General features: G+C 34.9%; 1 protein-coding gene across 6 annotated transcripts in view; it reads left to right on the top strand.

Annotated features, from left to right (window-relative positions):
* Positions 1-17,621, top strand: part of LOC136042080 (ectopic P granules protein 5 homolog) — a 152,052-nt gene that overhangs the window by 22,925 nt on the left and 111,506 nt on the right. For all 6 annotated transcript variants that reach the window (XR_010621161.1, XM_065726975.1, XM_065726973.1 and 3 more), the window contains exons 7-9: positions 9,905-10,045; positions 13,138-13,590; positions 15,738-15,976. Coding sequence is in view for 5 of the 6 variants with exons in the window: in XM_065726975.1 (XP_065583047.1) it covers positions 9,905-10,045; positions 13,138-13,590; positions 15,738-15,976 (833 nt within the window). In the remaining variant the exon portion in view is untranslated. The remainder of the gene's footprint in view (positions 1-9,904; positions 10,046-13,137; positions 13,591-15,737; positions 15,977-17,621) is intronic.

Below are 17,621 nucleotides of genomic sequence, written 5' to 3'. Positions count from 1 at the left end.
CTCTCTCGACTGACCATATTCGGAGCTCTTAACTTGCTGATTTCGCAGACCCGAGATAGCGAGGCGAGGGGCAAACTAGAATAGTTACGATTAGGCGAATATTCCTGAACAGAGTCCTAAACGAAGAAAATCTTTGTTATGTTTTGGTTACATAGTACCGGACCCGGCACGCGGCAGGCTTTTTCTATATACAGATTCTCACTGTCGCTTGTCTTCTAACCTCAGACAATTTGATACAATTTGCTGTCTTTTCCTACTGAGTCTTTTCACAGATTAAATAAAAAAAAAAAACTAGTTTTTTTAACTTAAAGTAAGGAGCGACATTAAAACTTAAAACGAACAGAAATTACTCCGTATATGAAATGGGTTGTCCCCTCCGCAGTCCCAAGCTCGTTACGCTAAAGTTTTTAATTGTTTTAAAAATTAGAATTGTGGCAAAGAGTCAAACTTTAGCGTAAAGAGCGAGGGACTGCGGAGGGGACAACCCATTTCATATACGGAGTAATTTCTGTTCGTTTTAAGTTTTAATGTCGCTCCTTACTTTCAGTTAAAAAAACTAGTTTTTTTTTTATTTAATTTCTGAACGTTTTTGAATTAATGCATGTTGGATTTTGGCTCTCCGCACATAAATTGTTGAAATGAAATTAGTATATTAATTTTTTTTTGGCTAAATGGCTTTCTCTTAGTTTTGATCATACGATTTTGAGAAATAAGGGGTGGGGAAGGAGGCCTAGCTGCCCTCCAATTTTTCGGTTACTTAAAAAGGCTACTAGAACTTTTAATTTTCAACGAACGTTTTTATTAGTAAAAAATATACGTAACTTAAGAATTAACTTACGTAACAAACTTTTATATTCTTATATTTTTATTATGTGTACGAGGGGGTTTGTACCCTCGTTAATACCTTGCTCTTTACACTAAATCGTAAGTTTTGTCCCAATTCTTTAAGAATGACCCCTGAATCAAAAAGGCCGTAGAATAAATAGTTGAAATTACTAAAAATATTTTATCATAAAGAGCGAGGAATTTATCTCCTCCTAAATACCTCGCTCTTTATGCAAAAGTATTTTTAGAACCCCTCATATGCGTAATAATCTCTGTTCGTTTTAAATTTCAACGCTATTCCTTACTTTCATTTGAAAAAACGTTTTCATGTTTATTTTTTCATTGTTTTTTTTTTTATAGTAATGCTAGAAAATCCTGCGCCCTTTTCATTGAATTTTTCTTCCCCCATGACATATTCCTCAAAGGAAAGATCCTCCCACAAAGCCCTCTCCCATCAACCCCACCCCCCAAACCAAAAAATCCCAATGAAAACGTCTGTACACTTCCCAATAACCATTACTATATGTAAACACTGGTCAAAGTTTGTAACTTGCAGCCCCTCCCCCAGGAATTGTGGGGGAGCAAGTCATTCCCAAAGACATAGTTATTATGGTTTTCGACTATGCGGAACAAAACGGCTATCTTAAAATTTTAATCTGTTGACCTTTGGAAAAAAATTAGCGTGGGAGGGGGCCTATTTGCCCTCCATTTTTTTTATCACTTAAAAAGGGCACTAGAACTTTTCATTTCCGTAAGAATGAGCCCTCTTGCAACACTCTAAGACCACCTGGTCGATACGATGACCCATGGGGAAAAGAAAAAAAAATAACAAACAAACAAATAAACACGCACCCGTGATTTGTCTTCTGGCAAAAAATATGAAATTCCACATTTTTTTAGATATGAGCTTGAAATTTTTGCTATAGAGTTCTCTGATATGCCGAATGCGAGTGTGATTTTCGTTAAGATTCTATGACTTTTAGGGGATGTTTCCCCCTTTTTTCCAAAATAGGGCACATTTTCTCAGGCTCGTAACTTTTGATGACAAAGACTAAATTAATTGAAACTTATATATTTAGAATCAGCGTGAAAATTCGATTCTTTTGATGTATCTTTTAGCATCAAAATTCCGTTTTTTAGAGTTCCGTTTACTATTGAGCCGGGTCGCCCCTTACTACAGTTCTTTACCACGAACTGTTTGAAAAGAAAATAATTCGGTATTTCGGGGCTTCTGACATTATTACTCCTTTGCGGAAGTTAGGCTCAAAATTGAAAAAGGATTATATTTTTTCTCTGGGCCCCTTCCACCTCTTAGTTCGTTTATTTTCCCGTTAGTTTCACCTGTTTTCGCTTTATAGTTGTGTTATCTCTTAGCAGTTCTTTCGTTAGTTGAGTTATGGTTGTGGTATATATGTTTTATCGCTCGTATAGTTGTGTTATTTTCAAATTATACTCCATAATAGAGAGGCTCCGAACACCCAGCATTGTATATTAAGCTCTGAATTTGACGTTTTTTTCTAACGTGACCAGATTCGTCCTGCGCCCTTTTCATTGAATTTTTTCCCCCATGGCATATTTCTCCAAGGAAAGATCCTCCCACATAGCCCCCTCCCTCAACCCTACCCCCAAAACCAAAAAAATCCCCCTGAAAACGTCTGTACACTTCCCAATAACCATTATTATATGTAAACACTGGGTGAAGTTTGTAACTTGCAGCCCCTCCCCCAGGAACTGTGGGGGAGTAAGTCATCCCCAAATACATAGTTATTATGATTTTCGGCTATGCTGAACAAAATGGCTATCTCAAAATTTTGATCCGTTGACTTTGGGGAAAAAATGAGCGTGGGAGGGGGCCTAGATGCCCTCCAATTTTTTGGTCACTTAAAAAGGGCACTAGAACTTTTCATTTCCGTTAGAATGAGCCCTCTTGCGACATTCTAGGACTACTTGGTCGATACGATGACCCCTGAGAAAAAAAAAACAAAAAAAAACAAAAAACAAATAAACACGCACCCGTGATTTGTCTTCTGGCAAAAAATGCAAAATTCCACATTTTTGTAGATAGGAGCTTGAAACTTCTGCAGTAGGGTTCTCTTATACGGTGAATCTGATGGTGTCATTTTCGTTAAGATCCTACGACTTTTAGGGAGTGTTTCCCCCTATTTTCCTAAATAAGGCAAATTTTCTCAGGCTCGTAACTTTTGATGGGTAAGACTAAACTTGATGAAACTTATATATTTAAAATCAGCATTAAAATGCGATTCTTTTGATGTAGCTATTGATATCAAAATCCAATTTTTTAGAGTTTTGGTTACTATTAAGCCGGATCGCTCCTTACTACTGTTCGTTACCACGAACTGTTTGATTTTTGATTATTAATGGAAGTTCGATTTTTGATAACGATATCTACTAAGCTTCAAACTTTTGGTTTTCTTTATGAGGGTTTTTGAATTGTTGTAATTCCTTGTTAAAATATACACCAATTTTTTTTTGCAATTACCAGCTGCTGGGCCCTAGCACTCGGCATGTGACAGCCTTCTATGTATGGATTCTCATTGTCACTTGTCTCCTAGCCGCAGACAATTTGCTGTCTTTTCATACTGCACCTTTTCAGGGATGCCTATAAAAAGATACATATAACAGCAAGTCCAAAATAAAATACAAATATATTTGTAATTACCAGTTTTTCGGTCTTTACGCAATTTGTTGTCTTTTCATACTGAATCTATTCAAAGATATTTGATCATTGAAGTTAGTCTGATTTCTAACAACAATATGTACTGAGCTTCAAGTTTTTGGTGTTCTTTTTAAGGTGTATGAATTGTTGTAATCCCTTGCCAAATAGAGAATCACCGTTTGTAATAATTGCAAATTTTCGTTTTTTGGGCCTTCCGACTGACATTATTTAGTTGGTTGTGTTCAAAAAGATTTCTTTTTTGAGGTTATTTAATTGCTCTAACCCCTTGTTAAAATATATGCAAATATTTGCAATTTCCTGTCTTTTGCTCTTGGCGCAATTTAATGTGTTTTCATCCTAAAATCTTTTCGAAGATATTTGATTATTGGAGCTAGTCCGATTTCTAACAACGATATGTACTAAGATTGAAAATTATGGTTCTCTTCTTTAAGGTTTTTGAATTGTTGTAATCCCTTGTCAAAATAGAGAATCATCATTTGTAATAATTGCAAATTTTCGTTTTTTGGGCCTTCCTACTGACATTGTATAAATGTTGCGTTCAAACCTGTAAGCTTAATCACGTTGTGAGTTGATTAAAGTTATTGCTAAGGCACCGTAAATATTTTTGCAGTTTACATGATGGCTTTAGCGATTCTGAACTGAACTTAAAAAAATTTCCAACTTTTTTTCTTGTCTTGAAAAGACATTGCTTTTATTTAAAAGATAAGAAAATTGGTCATGACGTTTTTCTAACTACTATTTCTACTAAGTTCCAAACTTTTGGTTTTCTGTTTTAAGGTTTTTGAATTGTTGTAATCCCTTGTTAAAATATATACAAACATTTTTGCAATTACCAGTTTTTTGCTTTTTACGCAGTTTAGTCCTTTATCCAAGTAATATTGGATTATTACAGTAAATCCTACTAAGCTTCAAAGTTTTGATTTTCGATTTTAAGGTTTTTGAATTGTTGTATTCCCTTGTAAAAACGTGTGCAAATATTTTTGCAATTACTAGTTTTTTGCTATTTAAGCAATTTATATAAATTTCCCCATGCATGAAAATCTCCAATTCTTACACATAAACTTGACAAGTTTGAACAACGTCCTTGCAATCTATATATATAAAAATAAGTTGTCTGTGTGTGGATCTGTGGATGGATCAGGTGACGTCATGTTTGTTCGCATATGACGTCTGAATTATTTCACACTAATACAAAAGAAGAAAAAAAACTAAAAAAGGTAAAAACTACAAAAAAACTAAAAAGAAAAAAAAAACTAAAAAAGCTAAAAAACTAAAAAAACTAAAAAAAGGTAAAAATCTAATAACTAAAAAAAAACTGAAAAAAATAAAAAAAAGGCAAAAACTACAAAAAAAATAAAAACTATAAAAAAACTAAAAAAGCTAAAAACTAAAAAAACTAAAAAAACTAAAAAAAGGTAAAAAACTAAAAAAAACTAAAAACTAAAAAAGAAAAAAAACTAAAAAAAAGGAAAAAACTGAAAAATAAAAGAGAAAAAGAAAACTAAAAAAATATGAATAAATATATATAAATGACGACCAGGACATAAGTAAAAAAAAAAACTAAAAAAAACTAAAAAAATGGTAAAAACTACAAAAAAACTAAAAACTAATAAAAAAACTAAAAAATCTAAAAATCTAAATAAACTAAAAAAGAAAAAAAAAGAAAAAAGGAAAAAAATAAAGGAGAAAAACAAAACTAAAAAACGAATGTATATACAGACCGGGACACCGGGACACAAATAGATCTGAATACGGATTGTTTTCCCATGGACCATTATATGTTGCATGTTCAAGAGTCGGTAAACCTGACAATCTATTTATATGCACAGACAATGGGACAGCAAAGAATGTTGTATATTCGCAAGTTTTACGTAGTTAAAAACATAATATATATATATATATATATATATATATATATATATATATATATATATATAGCGCCCCCACCAACTAGGTGTTGGGGTGGCGCGAAGCGCCACCCCAACAGCTAGTACTATAGTGACGTTACTCACGCAAATATAAATGTGATATAAAAGTGACGTTACTCACGCAAATATTTTTTTTTTCCAAAATTGAGGCTCTTAACGAATTTTCTCAAACTTCTGACCAATCTAGATCTTTTTGTTAGGCCAGAATTTTCCAGATTGCCAATTTTTCCGAAAAATATGGAGACAATTTCGAGAAAAATACATACATAAATAAATATACAATTATGGCTCGTTTATAAAGATAGTCTATATATAGTATTTTCCCCGAACAATTCTGGGCTCTTTCGTCAATGTCTTTTCCCACAAGGGCGACTTGCATTTTTTTTTATCTTTTATCTACATGTTCTGTTTCTTTAAATTTCAAAAATAGGATTATTAAATTATTTTACTTTTATTTAACAATTGATTTAGTTGATCTTACTTATTACAACAAGAATTGAGAAAATTAGCACAACGGTCCGACGGAACTTGCAAAAAAGTTACAAACGTAACGATTCAAGAATATTGTAGGCCAGAATAAAGCCACGATTTTTCATATTAAACGTTTGCCAGCCTACTTGCTTTGGAAAACTGAGAGGAAGAGGGGAAGGTAATTTGAAGTAAAATATATTTCAATTTAAATTAGACATTATCAGCCTTGACATGTTATTTATGAGAAGAAAAAAACGTAAAACACTGAAGAGCCAGACTCTCTAATCCCCTAAATTTTGTACTTTACGTTACGTTACGCCTTTAACGCCTTTACGTTATCTAAGAACATAGTAGCCGCTTCATGATCATCGTGTGCCACCATGATTGATAATTTGATTTAACTATATAATAATATGCTTAGTAGTATGGGTTTGACGGAACCTAGATTATTTAGGAGAAAGAATTTTCTTAACTTCCAGGTATTAGAAGAGCCTCTCCAGATAACATTTGCTCATAAACCTGGACATCCGTAAAATCTGATCAGGACTATAATTATTCAGATCACAAGTATTCCTTCCTTTATGCAACGGCACACCTTGTGCTGATTTGAAACAACTCGGAAACGCTCCCTCTATTAACCACTGATTGGCCAACAAAACAAGAGTTGGTGCATTCACTTCTCAAAGCGTTTTTATTGCTCCTATTGACTAAATATAAGAGGCAGTAGTCGAGGCTTTCATACCATTAAAAATGCGTTGAATCTTAGAATCCATGATTGGGAATAACCTTAAAGAATACTGTGATTTTTCTGGAAGTTATCTTACACTTTGAGTGCATATTTTTTCAACCGCACTGCCTTTCTGTGACGGACAAATAAGAGTTCCAATAGGGATAGTTCCTTTTATTAGACAGTGAATAATATATACAGAAGCTACTGGATATTTTGATCACGTACATCCGTGATCATTAGCAGGAGCGAAACTTTGCTGCTGCTGATGATATCTAATGTCTGTAATCGATATATCCAGTATAGTGTGTATTTATTTTTCACTGTCTAATAAAATAACCTATTCCTATTGAAACCCTTATTTGTTCAACATTGAGTCCAAGAGAAAAAAATAAACTAAATTTGTTGGCAAGTTCCTCACAGATTTGTTTTTGATTGGTAAAAATGGTCCCCCATTTAGTTAGTAATCGCAGTGGAAATCCACTGCTCCGTATGGCTAGTTCTGTTCTTTTAACATCCGGTGAAACTTTTGTGACGGACATGTGGATCCTTTTTTCAACTCTATTTCATAATAATCTTTGTTAGCCATTTTTAGCAGCCTGTCCTCAGCGTTTTGAAAAAGTTTGCTCATTCATATCGCGGGGATAATGCCCTTATTTCTTCTATAGATTATTTATCTTATTTATCAAAATTTGAAAGCTCGCAATAATAGGCTACTGCGCTTCATAGCACTTTTCTTCTGTTTTTATGGCACTTGGTATTTACCAAGTGACATATAGTGATCGCAAATTCTGCCGGTCTGTCTGTCGGTCCCGGTTTTGCTAGTTTAGGCACTTCCAGATAAGCTAGGTCGATGAAATTTGGCAGGCGTATCAGGGACCAGACAGGTTAAATAAGAAATAGTCGTTTCCCAGATTCGACCATCTGGGGGCGAGTGGGGGGGGGGACGGTTAACTAGGAAAAATTAGAAAAAATGAGGTATTTTTAACTTAAGAACGGGTGACCGGATCTTTATGAAATTTGATATTTAGAAGGAACTCATGTCTCAGAGCTCTTATTTTGAATTCCGACCGGCATTAAGGCTCTGATTTTCCTTTTAAATCAATCTATTGATTCTTCGAATCTTACTGGAGCTCATGCCATATGAGCTCTTGGCTCTTCCGACCTCGTCATAAGTGCCATATGAGCTCTTAGCTCTTGTTCTTGTGTACTTAACGTTTATTCAAAACCCCAAAACCCCAGAATTAGATTCAATACCTGCTGAAATTGATGATTCTGTATGCCAATCTTATTGGCCAGCTCATTTTTATATTCCGAATGATCATCTTTTTCTGTCTGGGATTGCCTCACCTTCGCGACTTAAAATTATTAGCATCTACCGAGTATTTCTTGGTGTAATCATTTGATATATTATTCATAAGAACATCGGACTGTGAGCATTATAATTTGAAACATCTTGACATATTTCAAACCCCCTTACCTGCAAACGTGACTGCGCGCAAACAACTTATTCTTCCTTGCACGACCCTGCCCGAAGTTCGTTGTTATAGTAACAAGACTTATGCTACTAATACTAACAACTCACCTCAGCACCGATCCGCCTGTGGCCAACACAGCTACGCACGCTCCTCTTCCTCCATCCCAATCTATTCAAAGCCTTCTTCTTTACATCCTCCCATAAAGTTACCATTTCCTTTAAATCTATATATATGACATCCTTCCATCCTAAACGAGGACGACCTGATTTTCATTCAGCCATGACGGTTGGCCGAAAAGGACAATCTTTGGCAATCTTTCATCCTAGCCATCTCAATCTTTCTTTCATTATAACTCTAGAAAGCGGGATTGAACCAAATCTTTCGTACAGCCTACTGCACGAAATACGGCCAGTCAGTCGGGTACCGAGAACAGTCCGTAGGTCCTTTCTCTGGAAAATATCTTGTAAATCTTCATCCGTATTTCGGAGCGCCCATGCTTCAGAGCCATATTTGACCACTATCATCACTGTAGCTTCCAGTATTCTAATCTTGGTTTGCAGGCTTATCTTCCTATTCTTCAGAACTTTTTTTTTAACCGTGCTGAGCCTTGGCTATTCTGCTTTTAACATCTTCACTGCTCCCACCGTCTTTAATAATTTACTACCAAGGTAAGTGAAAATGCCCACCTGATCAATGTTTTCGTTACCCAATGTCACCTTTTCGTCTTCACTAATTCCTAGCCTTAGTGACTTAGTCTTCTTAACATTAATTTTCAAACCAATTCTAACACCCTGAACTCGCAAAATTTCTAAAGGTTTATTCATTTTGCTCACACTTTCATCTAGTATGCTTAAATCATCAGCGTAATCAAAGTCCAGGAGAGTTTTTCCTCCCTATTTGATTCCGTGGTCTCCCATTGTCTTTCCTATGCTCCTTAAGACAAAGTCCATCAACATAATCTATATAAAGGGGGATAGAATACAACCTTGCTTAACTCCTGATTTAATACAAAATCAGCTGCCAACCTCATTTCCTATCTGAACCGCAGCAAAAACTAAGGTGTTCTTCTTGCAATACAATAAAGAGAATGTTGCAAGAAAAATTTAGTATTTAAATGTTCAGTTGAAAATATTGTTAAAAGCAAACTTCAAGCTGAAATACAACGCTTCGAGACGCAAGGATTTAGGTTTTTTTTCATCTCTGTCAGTATCAAATTGGTGGAGTGGATACTGCCAAGTAGTCTGCTACTTTGAGAAAAATGCTTAATTTATAAAAAGAATTCTAATCATGCAAGCATAATATAAATCATGCATCATAGCACTTTCAACGTTGATCAAAGTTAAGTTTTCCAACTTATTAGTAAATAAATAACGAAGGCACTTTTTATGAATATCTAGATAGTAAGGGGATAAAAATTTGTCAGTTTTTTTTATGAGATTTCATTTTTCGTTTTTAATTTTTTAAAGAGTATATATTCTTTTTAAGCACATGTGGACTAGAATGCACTTAGTCTATTTGGATGCGTTCTCTTTCACCAAATGTTTCTTTAAAACGTCCAGAAAAATTAAAACAAACGCTGAATTAAGACTGAGTCCTTCAACGCTCAAAACGTGTACGTCATTAACATAATAAACACAGTAGCTTTAATTTTGCAACGAAGGGTACAAATTGTATTTGAAATAAAATAACATTTCTTGGATTATCTGTTTAACATTACTGTTTCATGTTCTGGTAATATTCCATTAAGTAGGGCTGATGTGTATATTATTTTTTGTAGGTGGGATTCGTCTGCAGCAGCACAAGAGAGACAGCATCAAAAGGCGCTCGTGACCTTTTGTGCACTCTGACTTCACGTTTCCCCCATATTTTATCGTTTCTTTTGGATCGTACGCACAACGTAAAATCGGCACTGGGAAAGGTAAACAGGTTGTAACCTCATCCTATATTCCTCAGTTATTTATTGTGTGGCCCAGTCTTGTCCTGTTATTATTCCTCTTTTTTTCCTTTTCTTGTGAACTCTGAATTCACGTTTCCCCCATGTTTTATCTGTTTCTTTTGGATCGTATGCACAAGGTAAATTCGGTAGTGGGAAACAGGGTAACAGTATGTATTTCGAGGTAAACAGTATGGATTTATCCTCATCCTATATTCCTACGTTACTTATTGTGTGGCCCAGTCATGCTCTGTTACTATTCCTTTTTTTTCTTTTTCTTGTCATAAAAACAAAGCATCCTGAAAGAACTGACGAGTAAAACCTATAAATCCTATAGACTTAGTGATGATTCCGGCAATTTTATTTATCTCAAGACATAGCTGTACTTCTTTATTCACATACTTTCCATTTGGAAGGAAGAATCAACAATACGGCTACTTGGTGTCTATTAGGATGTTTTAGGTTCTCTGTTTGATCCAGTAGCCCTCCTATGCGTTTTATCCTTCACTTCTATCTTAAGATTTTAAACTTGGGATATTTCATCGTTTAACGTTTTTATTTTCGTAAATGTTTTTGATTGACGCTTATATGTTTGACGTTTTTATTCACGTTATCATTTTAATTTTTTTAAATGTTTACTTTATTTTCCAATTTATAAGTAACACTGGGTTAGTTTCAAAATTAAAAAGTTGATGAACTGTTAGAAATAGCAAAGCCTAAAAGTGACAACTTTTATCAGGTTGTAACTTGTATCATAATCCCTTTGTATATACCCTTCCTGCATTTTCAAAAATTAATAAAACCTTGAGATATGATTCATCTTTTGTTATCTTTCTATTCTTTACCTTGTGTACAAGTGTCCAAAGCTACCACTACTGACACCTCGTTTTAACATCAAGCTATCTGAAACCAACAGAGGCCGCACACGCTCTTCCTCTTGTACTCTTACTTGTTAAGAGCTTAAATTTTTATGACCTTCCATGTACTTTCTACTTCTTTTTAATCTCATCGGAAGTTCGTCTAAAAAAAACCTTTCATCAAACTTAGAGCTTTTTGTCAACATTCTTAGCTCATTTCTTAACCTTTCATCCTGACTCATCATCTTCTGCTTGATCCATCCATCTTCTATATCATCAATATTATTAAATTCCTAATTAGTTTGATGTGAAATGCACAAAGAGACGATTATAATTTATAGGTGTATCCAAAAAGAAATTAACAGCTCTTTTTGTTTGGATAAATAATAGTTAGTTTTTTTTTTCAAATGAAGGTAAACAACGACAATGAAACTTAAAATGTCCATAAAATATTTTATATGTTCTTTTTTGTTAAAGCTTAATTTAGGTTAATTTCGTTTTTAAGTTTCAATGCTGGTTAATTTTCAACATTTAATTTTTTTTTCAGAATGATTCATTTTATTTCTGACTCTTTTGCATATCAATTGCTTACTGTCTTTAAATATGAGGTTATTCCACCCCCACCATTTCAGCTTATTATTCTGTTTATAAAATCCTATCTCAAACTATTTCTGTTATAATCGTATTTATATAAAACGTATTTCTATTAATTAAGCCTTTCTACTGTAGTCTATCTATAAACCATACTCTGTATCGAATACTCTATCTATAAGCTCTGTATCATACTCTGTATCATACTCTCTATCTATAAACTCTGTATCGAATTTCTATTATACTGTTTAATTACAGAAAGTAATTATGGACTTTGTGACTGTTGGGGCGTCTCTCTGTACAACTGTCACTGGCAACAGTGGCTGGATTATTCCCCCATATAAAGCCTCATTTTTACACAGCTACGAATTATCCAAAGCCTTTGAGTAATTCCTTCTTTTACTTTTGTACAGTCAATTTATTTTTCAATCAGTTCTCAAATAGCATTTAAACAGTCCAATCCCGAAATAAATATAAATATTTCAATATATTTGTCCTAGCATTCTTTCCGTAACCTTATTTGGAGTTGAAACTGTACGACTATAGATTAGGCTGTAGTAAGGGGATATTTACTCTGAAGATTTCTACTCTCCAGGAGAGAGAATACCGCGGTGTTCTATGTCAGAGATACGGTGGGATATTCTTATCAGTTTTCAACTTCGACTCGGTAACACCTGGCTTTCCTCTCTCAGATCGGAGAGCAAAGTATGGGCCTTGACTTCAGTATGGTATTAAAGCCATTCGAAACCGACACAATGGTTTAGACTTCCAATAGGAATCTTAAAATATTTTGCGTTTAATTTTACAAGGGAATTTGATTTCAACATTACACGACTAGCTTGCCTAGCTTTTGGAATTTGCGTCTATGCTATTAAAAAAAAAAAAAAAAAAAAAAACTAAATTGGGCATAATATCTACAAATATTTGCTTTGAAAACAGCGTAACTAGTTTTTTTCTTTACAAATTTATTTAGTGCGCTTAATGGGCACTATTCCATAGCTTTGAAACCCTATCCCAGAGATAATAAAAAATCTGTTTGTTTCTCGAAACATAGTTTCGTCTATTTCAATGTTTAACATTGAAATATAATTTTGAATTTTAACCTGATTTTTTTTTGTCTCAATAGGACCTCAGGTCACAAAGGCAAGGAGAGGGTATAGCTACTCTCTAATCACTTCTTACTGATAAGAAGGTCGCTAGAATAACCTTCACCCGTTGGTGGTCATAAGTTTGATACCAGTAGTCCTTTTGATCGTAAATTAGATTGAGAGTATATACAGCTGCAGTTAGCTATGTGCCCGAAGTAATTAAGTAAGTAAGACACGCATATTTGTAACCGCTATGCAATATAGTTACAATACGCTTAATTTTTTTTTTTGTACGGACTCTTCACAGAAGTGTAATATCAGACTCTTCTGACTAGACCTTTGACGTTTAAATACAGAATACACAGAAATTGGATTGGTCATTAAAAGTCTATCTTTTGTTTTTGTAATTGTGTACCAATTGTGCAAAGTAGTTTATTACTTGGGAGTTGTTACAATACAGCTTTAAACTAGCATTTTGTAAGGAAGATAATATTTCTTATATTTCAGTCTAAGTAATAGTGTTCCTCTTAATGCTTTCCAGTTATCGTTGATTCTATGGAAGTCTTTGCCAGTTCATCTTTGGTGTCCCACCTACGATGACATGGGGATTCTCAATCAATGGCTTGGAAGTCACTCCTTAAACTCGCTTGAGAGTCACCTAGCAAGGGTAATAATTGAAAGCTTAGATTTCAGTAACCCGCATCATCTCGATCGTCAAAAGCAGACTGCCCTTGGTATTATTGTTATTGAAGCTTGCTTGAAACAGTCGCCTGAATTTATTACATCATCTGGGGTGCTTGGGGATTCTGTACGTCAAATGTCATCGTTAGCTAGCTCAGTCTTGCAAAGTCAACTATCGCCTGTGCAAGTATTCCAAAAATGGACTTGGGAATTTCTTGGTCGCTTGATGCTACATTTAATGGATCAGTCACCAGAAAATGTGTCGTTTACCTTGGCTAATCTTAGTGAAGCGTTATCCGTATTACCCACTTATGTAAGTCTTATTTTTATCCTCTATTTATTTGGTTTAATCGATATAAAATACGAAATCAAGTAAAAAAAACGCTAATTCTTCTTTACCTAAGGATATGTTCCACGGTTCCTATGTCTACTCAGACGAAAAGCGTCACATTCGTGTTCATCGTAACTTTTCTTTTTACCAAAAAAAAGTAGAACATTTTATAAGAAACAAAAAAAAGAAAAAAACAACATGATTGTGAGATGAGAACAAACAAAAACAAAAAGTAGAACAATAGGGATTTTTTTTTTGTAAGACAGTGAAACTACCAATAAATGGATATTAAACCATGGTCTAATAAGTTACATTAAAAAACCAATAGACAAGACCACCAAACCTGTTACAAAAAAAAAACCTTTGAGGTTATCTGCCAAAGAGGCAAGACTAGCATTGAAAGGATGTTTTTAATTATTTTTATATTACTCGATTAAATTGCTTATTGTGTTGCGAGAGCAACGCTTTGGTTTTGTCCCATTTTTTTTTTTTTTTTTTTTTTTCTATGCCGCCGATCTCATCTTATTCCTAGAAACTGGTAAGGGTCTAACCTGTGTGGTTTTTACGGAAAGTGTGGACCTCAGGCCGGATTGATGAATATAACCAGGTGTCAAGACTATTCCAACCTTTGAGAGCGACTAAATTTTAATTGTTAGTACATCAACCAGAAAGAGTTCTTGCATCTTAGAAGTTACAGCTAATTTGCCAGTCATATCTTTTTAAGTCTGGGAACATTTCAACCAAAGTGCAGGAGGAGGACCCTTAATTCTTGTCATCAGCATATCTACCAAAAGGAGACGTTAATTTCCCCCCAAACCGGTAGGGAGTAAAAGCTCCGCTTGTGGTTGTTTCTTTCTAGAATCTATACCCTGGTTAAATTTCTGAGGGGGGAGGGAGAGTCAAAATCTCATATTACTAGCCAAATAACCAGGTGGACAGGTGAAATTCACCTAAGACTGGCCATAGACGTGACAGTTGTTTTCCTGTACGACCCATTTCCATGTTTTGATCTGCCAGTTATCTATGGTTTAGAGCAGCTGCTGCAACACTTAGCGCCGGAATTGTAGCTTATTTTCTATCATAAATTTTGAATTGCTGTTTTTGGGAAAGAGAAACTTTCTGAGAAAAAACAAAAAATTTGACTCTCTCCCACAATAAGTTGCCAGGAAAAAAAAGAACGAAAAAATAAGAAGGAACCAAAGAGAAAGCAAAAAACAAGCCTATGGTTCTTCGCTCACAGTTTTCCTATCAATTGTGAAAACTACACAGTGCCTTACTTTAGACCTTAGTTCCTCCAGAGGTACCTAGTTCGTCAGTGAGTAGTTTCCAATCATCTGTAAAGTGGGCCGCTGCTTAGATGTCCTCCCACTCTAGGATGAGATTCTTCTGGACGGCTCTTTTGTCAGGTTTGTCCGTCCTACAGAGCGTGATCTTTGATCTTCCTCTGTGAAGGGTGACTTTACGAAGCCTGTGATCTGGTATTCGAAGAGTCTGTCCAAGGTATCGCCATATTCGTTGCTTGAAAACAGAGGTGATGTCTGCTTGGCATGTGCGAGTACGGATCTTATCGTTGCTGACGTGGTCTTTCTAGAAGATCCTTAGGATCCGGCGAAGAAAGTTATTTTCAAAGGCGGTGGACGTTTCTCTTGTTGGTACTGTCCATCTACTGGAAAGTTAGCTTCGGTGCACATCCTGAAAATTAAAAAAATTAGAAACCTTGATGTAATTTCTTATTTGTTAGGCCGTGGTTAGTTGTTATGAAAAGTTATCGATTTTTCACTAACACATTGTTTGATAAAGAAATCTGTTTCAAGTGGAAAAACTAATCTATAAAATATATAATAGTTTATATTTATAAATATTAACATATCTATAAATACTACTGCTTCTACTACTACTAACAACTCACTGCAGCACCAAGCCACCTGAGGCCAACACAGCTACACACGCTCCTCTTCCATCCCAATCTATTTGAAGTCTCTCTCTTTACACCCTTCAAGGAAAATCCCATTTCCCTAAATGTTTCCTTATGATATCCTCCCACTACATTTGGGAACGGCCTGAATGAAGCTGTCCCCGAATTCTCTATTTATAAATAGAAAACTTATTTTATCTTTTTTTTTTTGTAGGAACAAGAAGCAAGCTACGATGGGATAAGACGTGCTGTGGAGGCAAACCAGCCTCAAGCAGCCTACTTTGTCCTTATCTCGTCTTCAGTTGGGCATAATGTGCCGGAGTTCTGTACCACTGGTCTGGGATTGCTTTCTCGTATATGTAGCAATGGGCAACCCGATCAAGCTGTTGATCTTCTTCACAAGATTTTGCCCATGTTTTTTCAATGTCCAGATTCACTGTATTCGAATCTTGAGTGAGTTAATTTCTTCTAAATTTGTGTATATTTACTTATTGAAGCTGGTCATTATAACGAGAAATAATGTATACAACACATGTAAAATGTTCCTGTTACGTTTTACAAAGCATACCAATCGTTCTGCCTATTTGCTACACCACCATGTCGGCTCTATTGCCTATCCCCCATACACAATAAAAGAAAAGAAAAAGAAGTAGCTATACTTACGCAAGCCTTTCATTTATCAGATGGTTTTGAAATCCTGAATTGTATTCAAAATCTATCGGACTTTGTACTTCTGTCAAAAATTAAAGTTACTTGTTTTAGTTGAAAAAAAAATCAACTAAAACTCCCTCCTCCGACAGAGAGGCTGTTTTCTACGGACATATCGTTCTCCTGTAAGTTTAAGAGGTATTTGTTGAGAAGGGGCTCACAGTTCTTTTTCTTTTTTTTTTCGTTTTGATTATTGTAGAATGGGCCTATTGGAGATTGTTTTTTTTGCGCATTTTTTGTGCTTTTTTGTTTTTGTTTTGTTCATGATTATTCATTTGTTTCATTATTAAGTGATAGTAGCCAACCCGCTGCATGTGTTTTGTAACTTTCGGGAATGGGGCATTTTTAATTTAGTTAGTGTTTATTCGTGTCTATATAAATCAAATTGAATCAAAAAAATTGAAAATAATTTGAATTTAATTATAAATTATACTCATTGCTTTTATATTTTTTGTCCCCATAGAAAAAGACTCGGTTATCCTAGAACAAACTCAGTTTTCCCAGCCTTTATTAGGATGTCCACTCTTCTTCGTGTACTGTGGGGGATTAGTCTAAAAAGGAGTGTAGTTTTGCATGAGCTACTTTTCGGTATATAAAAGATGGGCAAAACGCTTTTGCTTATTGGGCTGGTTGGAACCGTCCCTTCTGTCGGTTTTGATTCGACACGGGCCCAATTCCATATATTAAAATACATCTATCGCTTTACTAATATGATAACTCTTTGACCGAACTCAATGTATAATTGAGGAAAGGTAGCTCCTCCCTGATAGTGGTCCGAAGGAAATCCTTCGTCTTAAAACAACCAGAAAAATTGTGGCTTGACAATTGTCTTTGTATTTTGCCCCCTCCCTCCTTCCCTGAAGGGTTGAACCCATGTTCACTTATGTATAAATCATAGGCGCATAAGGTTAAAATTTTTTAGGCGGTGTGATAGGAAGAATTTTATTTTTAACAGCGAATTGTTCTAGCTCTTTTCACCTTCCCAAAGCTGCTTTTTTCACGCCTCTTATTGTCATTTTATTTATGGAAAGGACATTTGAAACAGTTTCGGAGAAGGAAATGATTTTCAATCAATCAATTTTTTGGAAAGGAGAACAGTGTAAGTAGTATGTTTTTCAGCGTGCACTGTTACAGTCAGCTGCTAACATAAATGTGAACTCCAGAGATACGGAAAAAAAGACTAAAGTGATCTTTCATAGGAGAGATCAATCTACTATACCACCACAGGTGGAGTAATAATATTGACTTGTAAATATTTTCGGTTATGGGCTTGCTACCTTTTCCTGTAAAAAAACAGCAACTAAAACGTTGACAATTGTTGACGCCCTATGCGCTGTCAGTGGCCTTGGAGAATGATTATCCTTTATTCATGTTTATAAATATTTTCTAA

Source organism: Artemia franciscana, unplaced genomic scaffold, assembly GCF_032884065.1.
Source record: "Artemia franciscana unplaced genomic scaffold, ASM3288406v1 PGA_scaffold_62, whole genome shotgun sequence".
NCBI lineage: Eukaryota > Metazoa > Arthropoda > Branchiopoda > Anostraca > Artemiidae > Artemia > Artemia franciscana.
The sequence above is the reverse complement of the archived record's forward strand: the minus strand, read 5'-3'. Positions and strand labels throughout refer to the sequence as shown.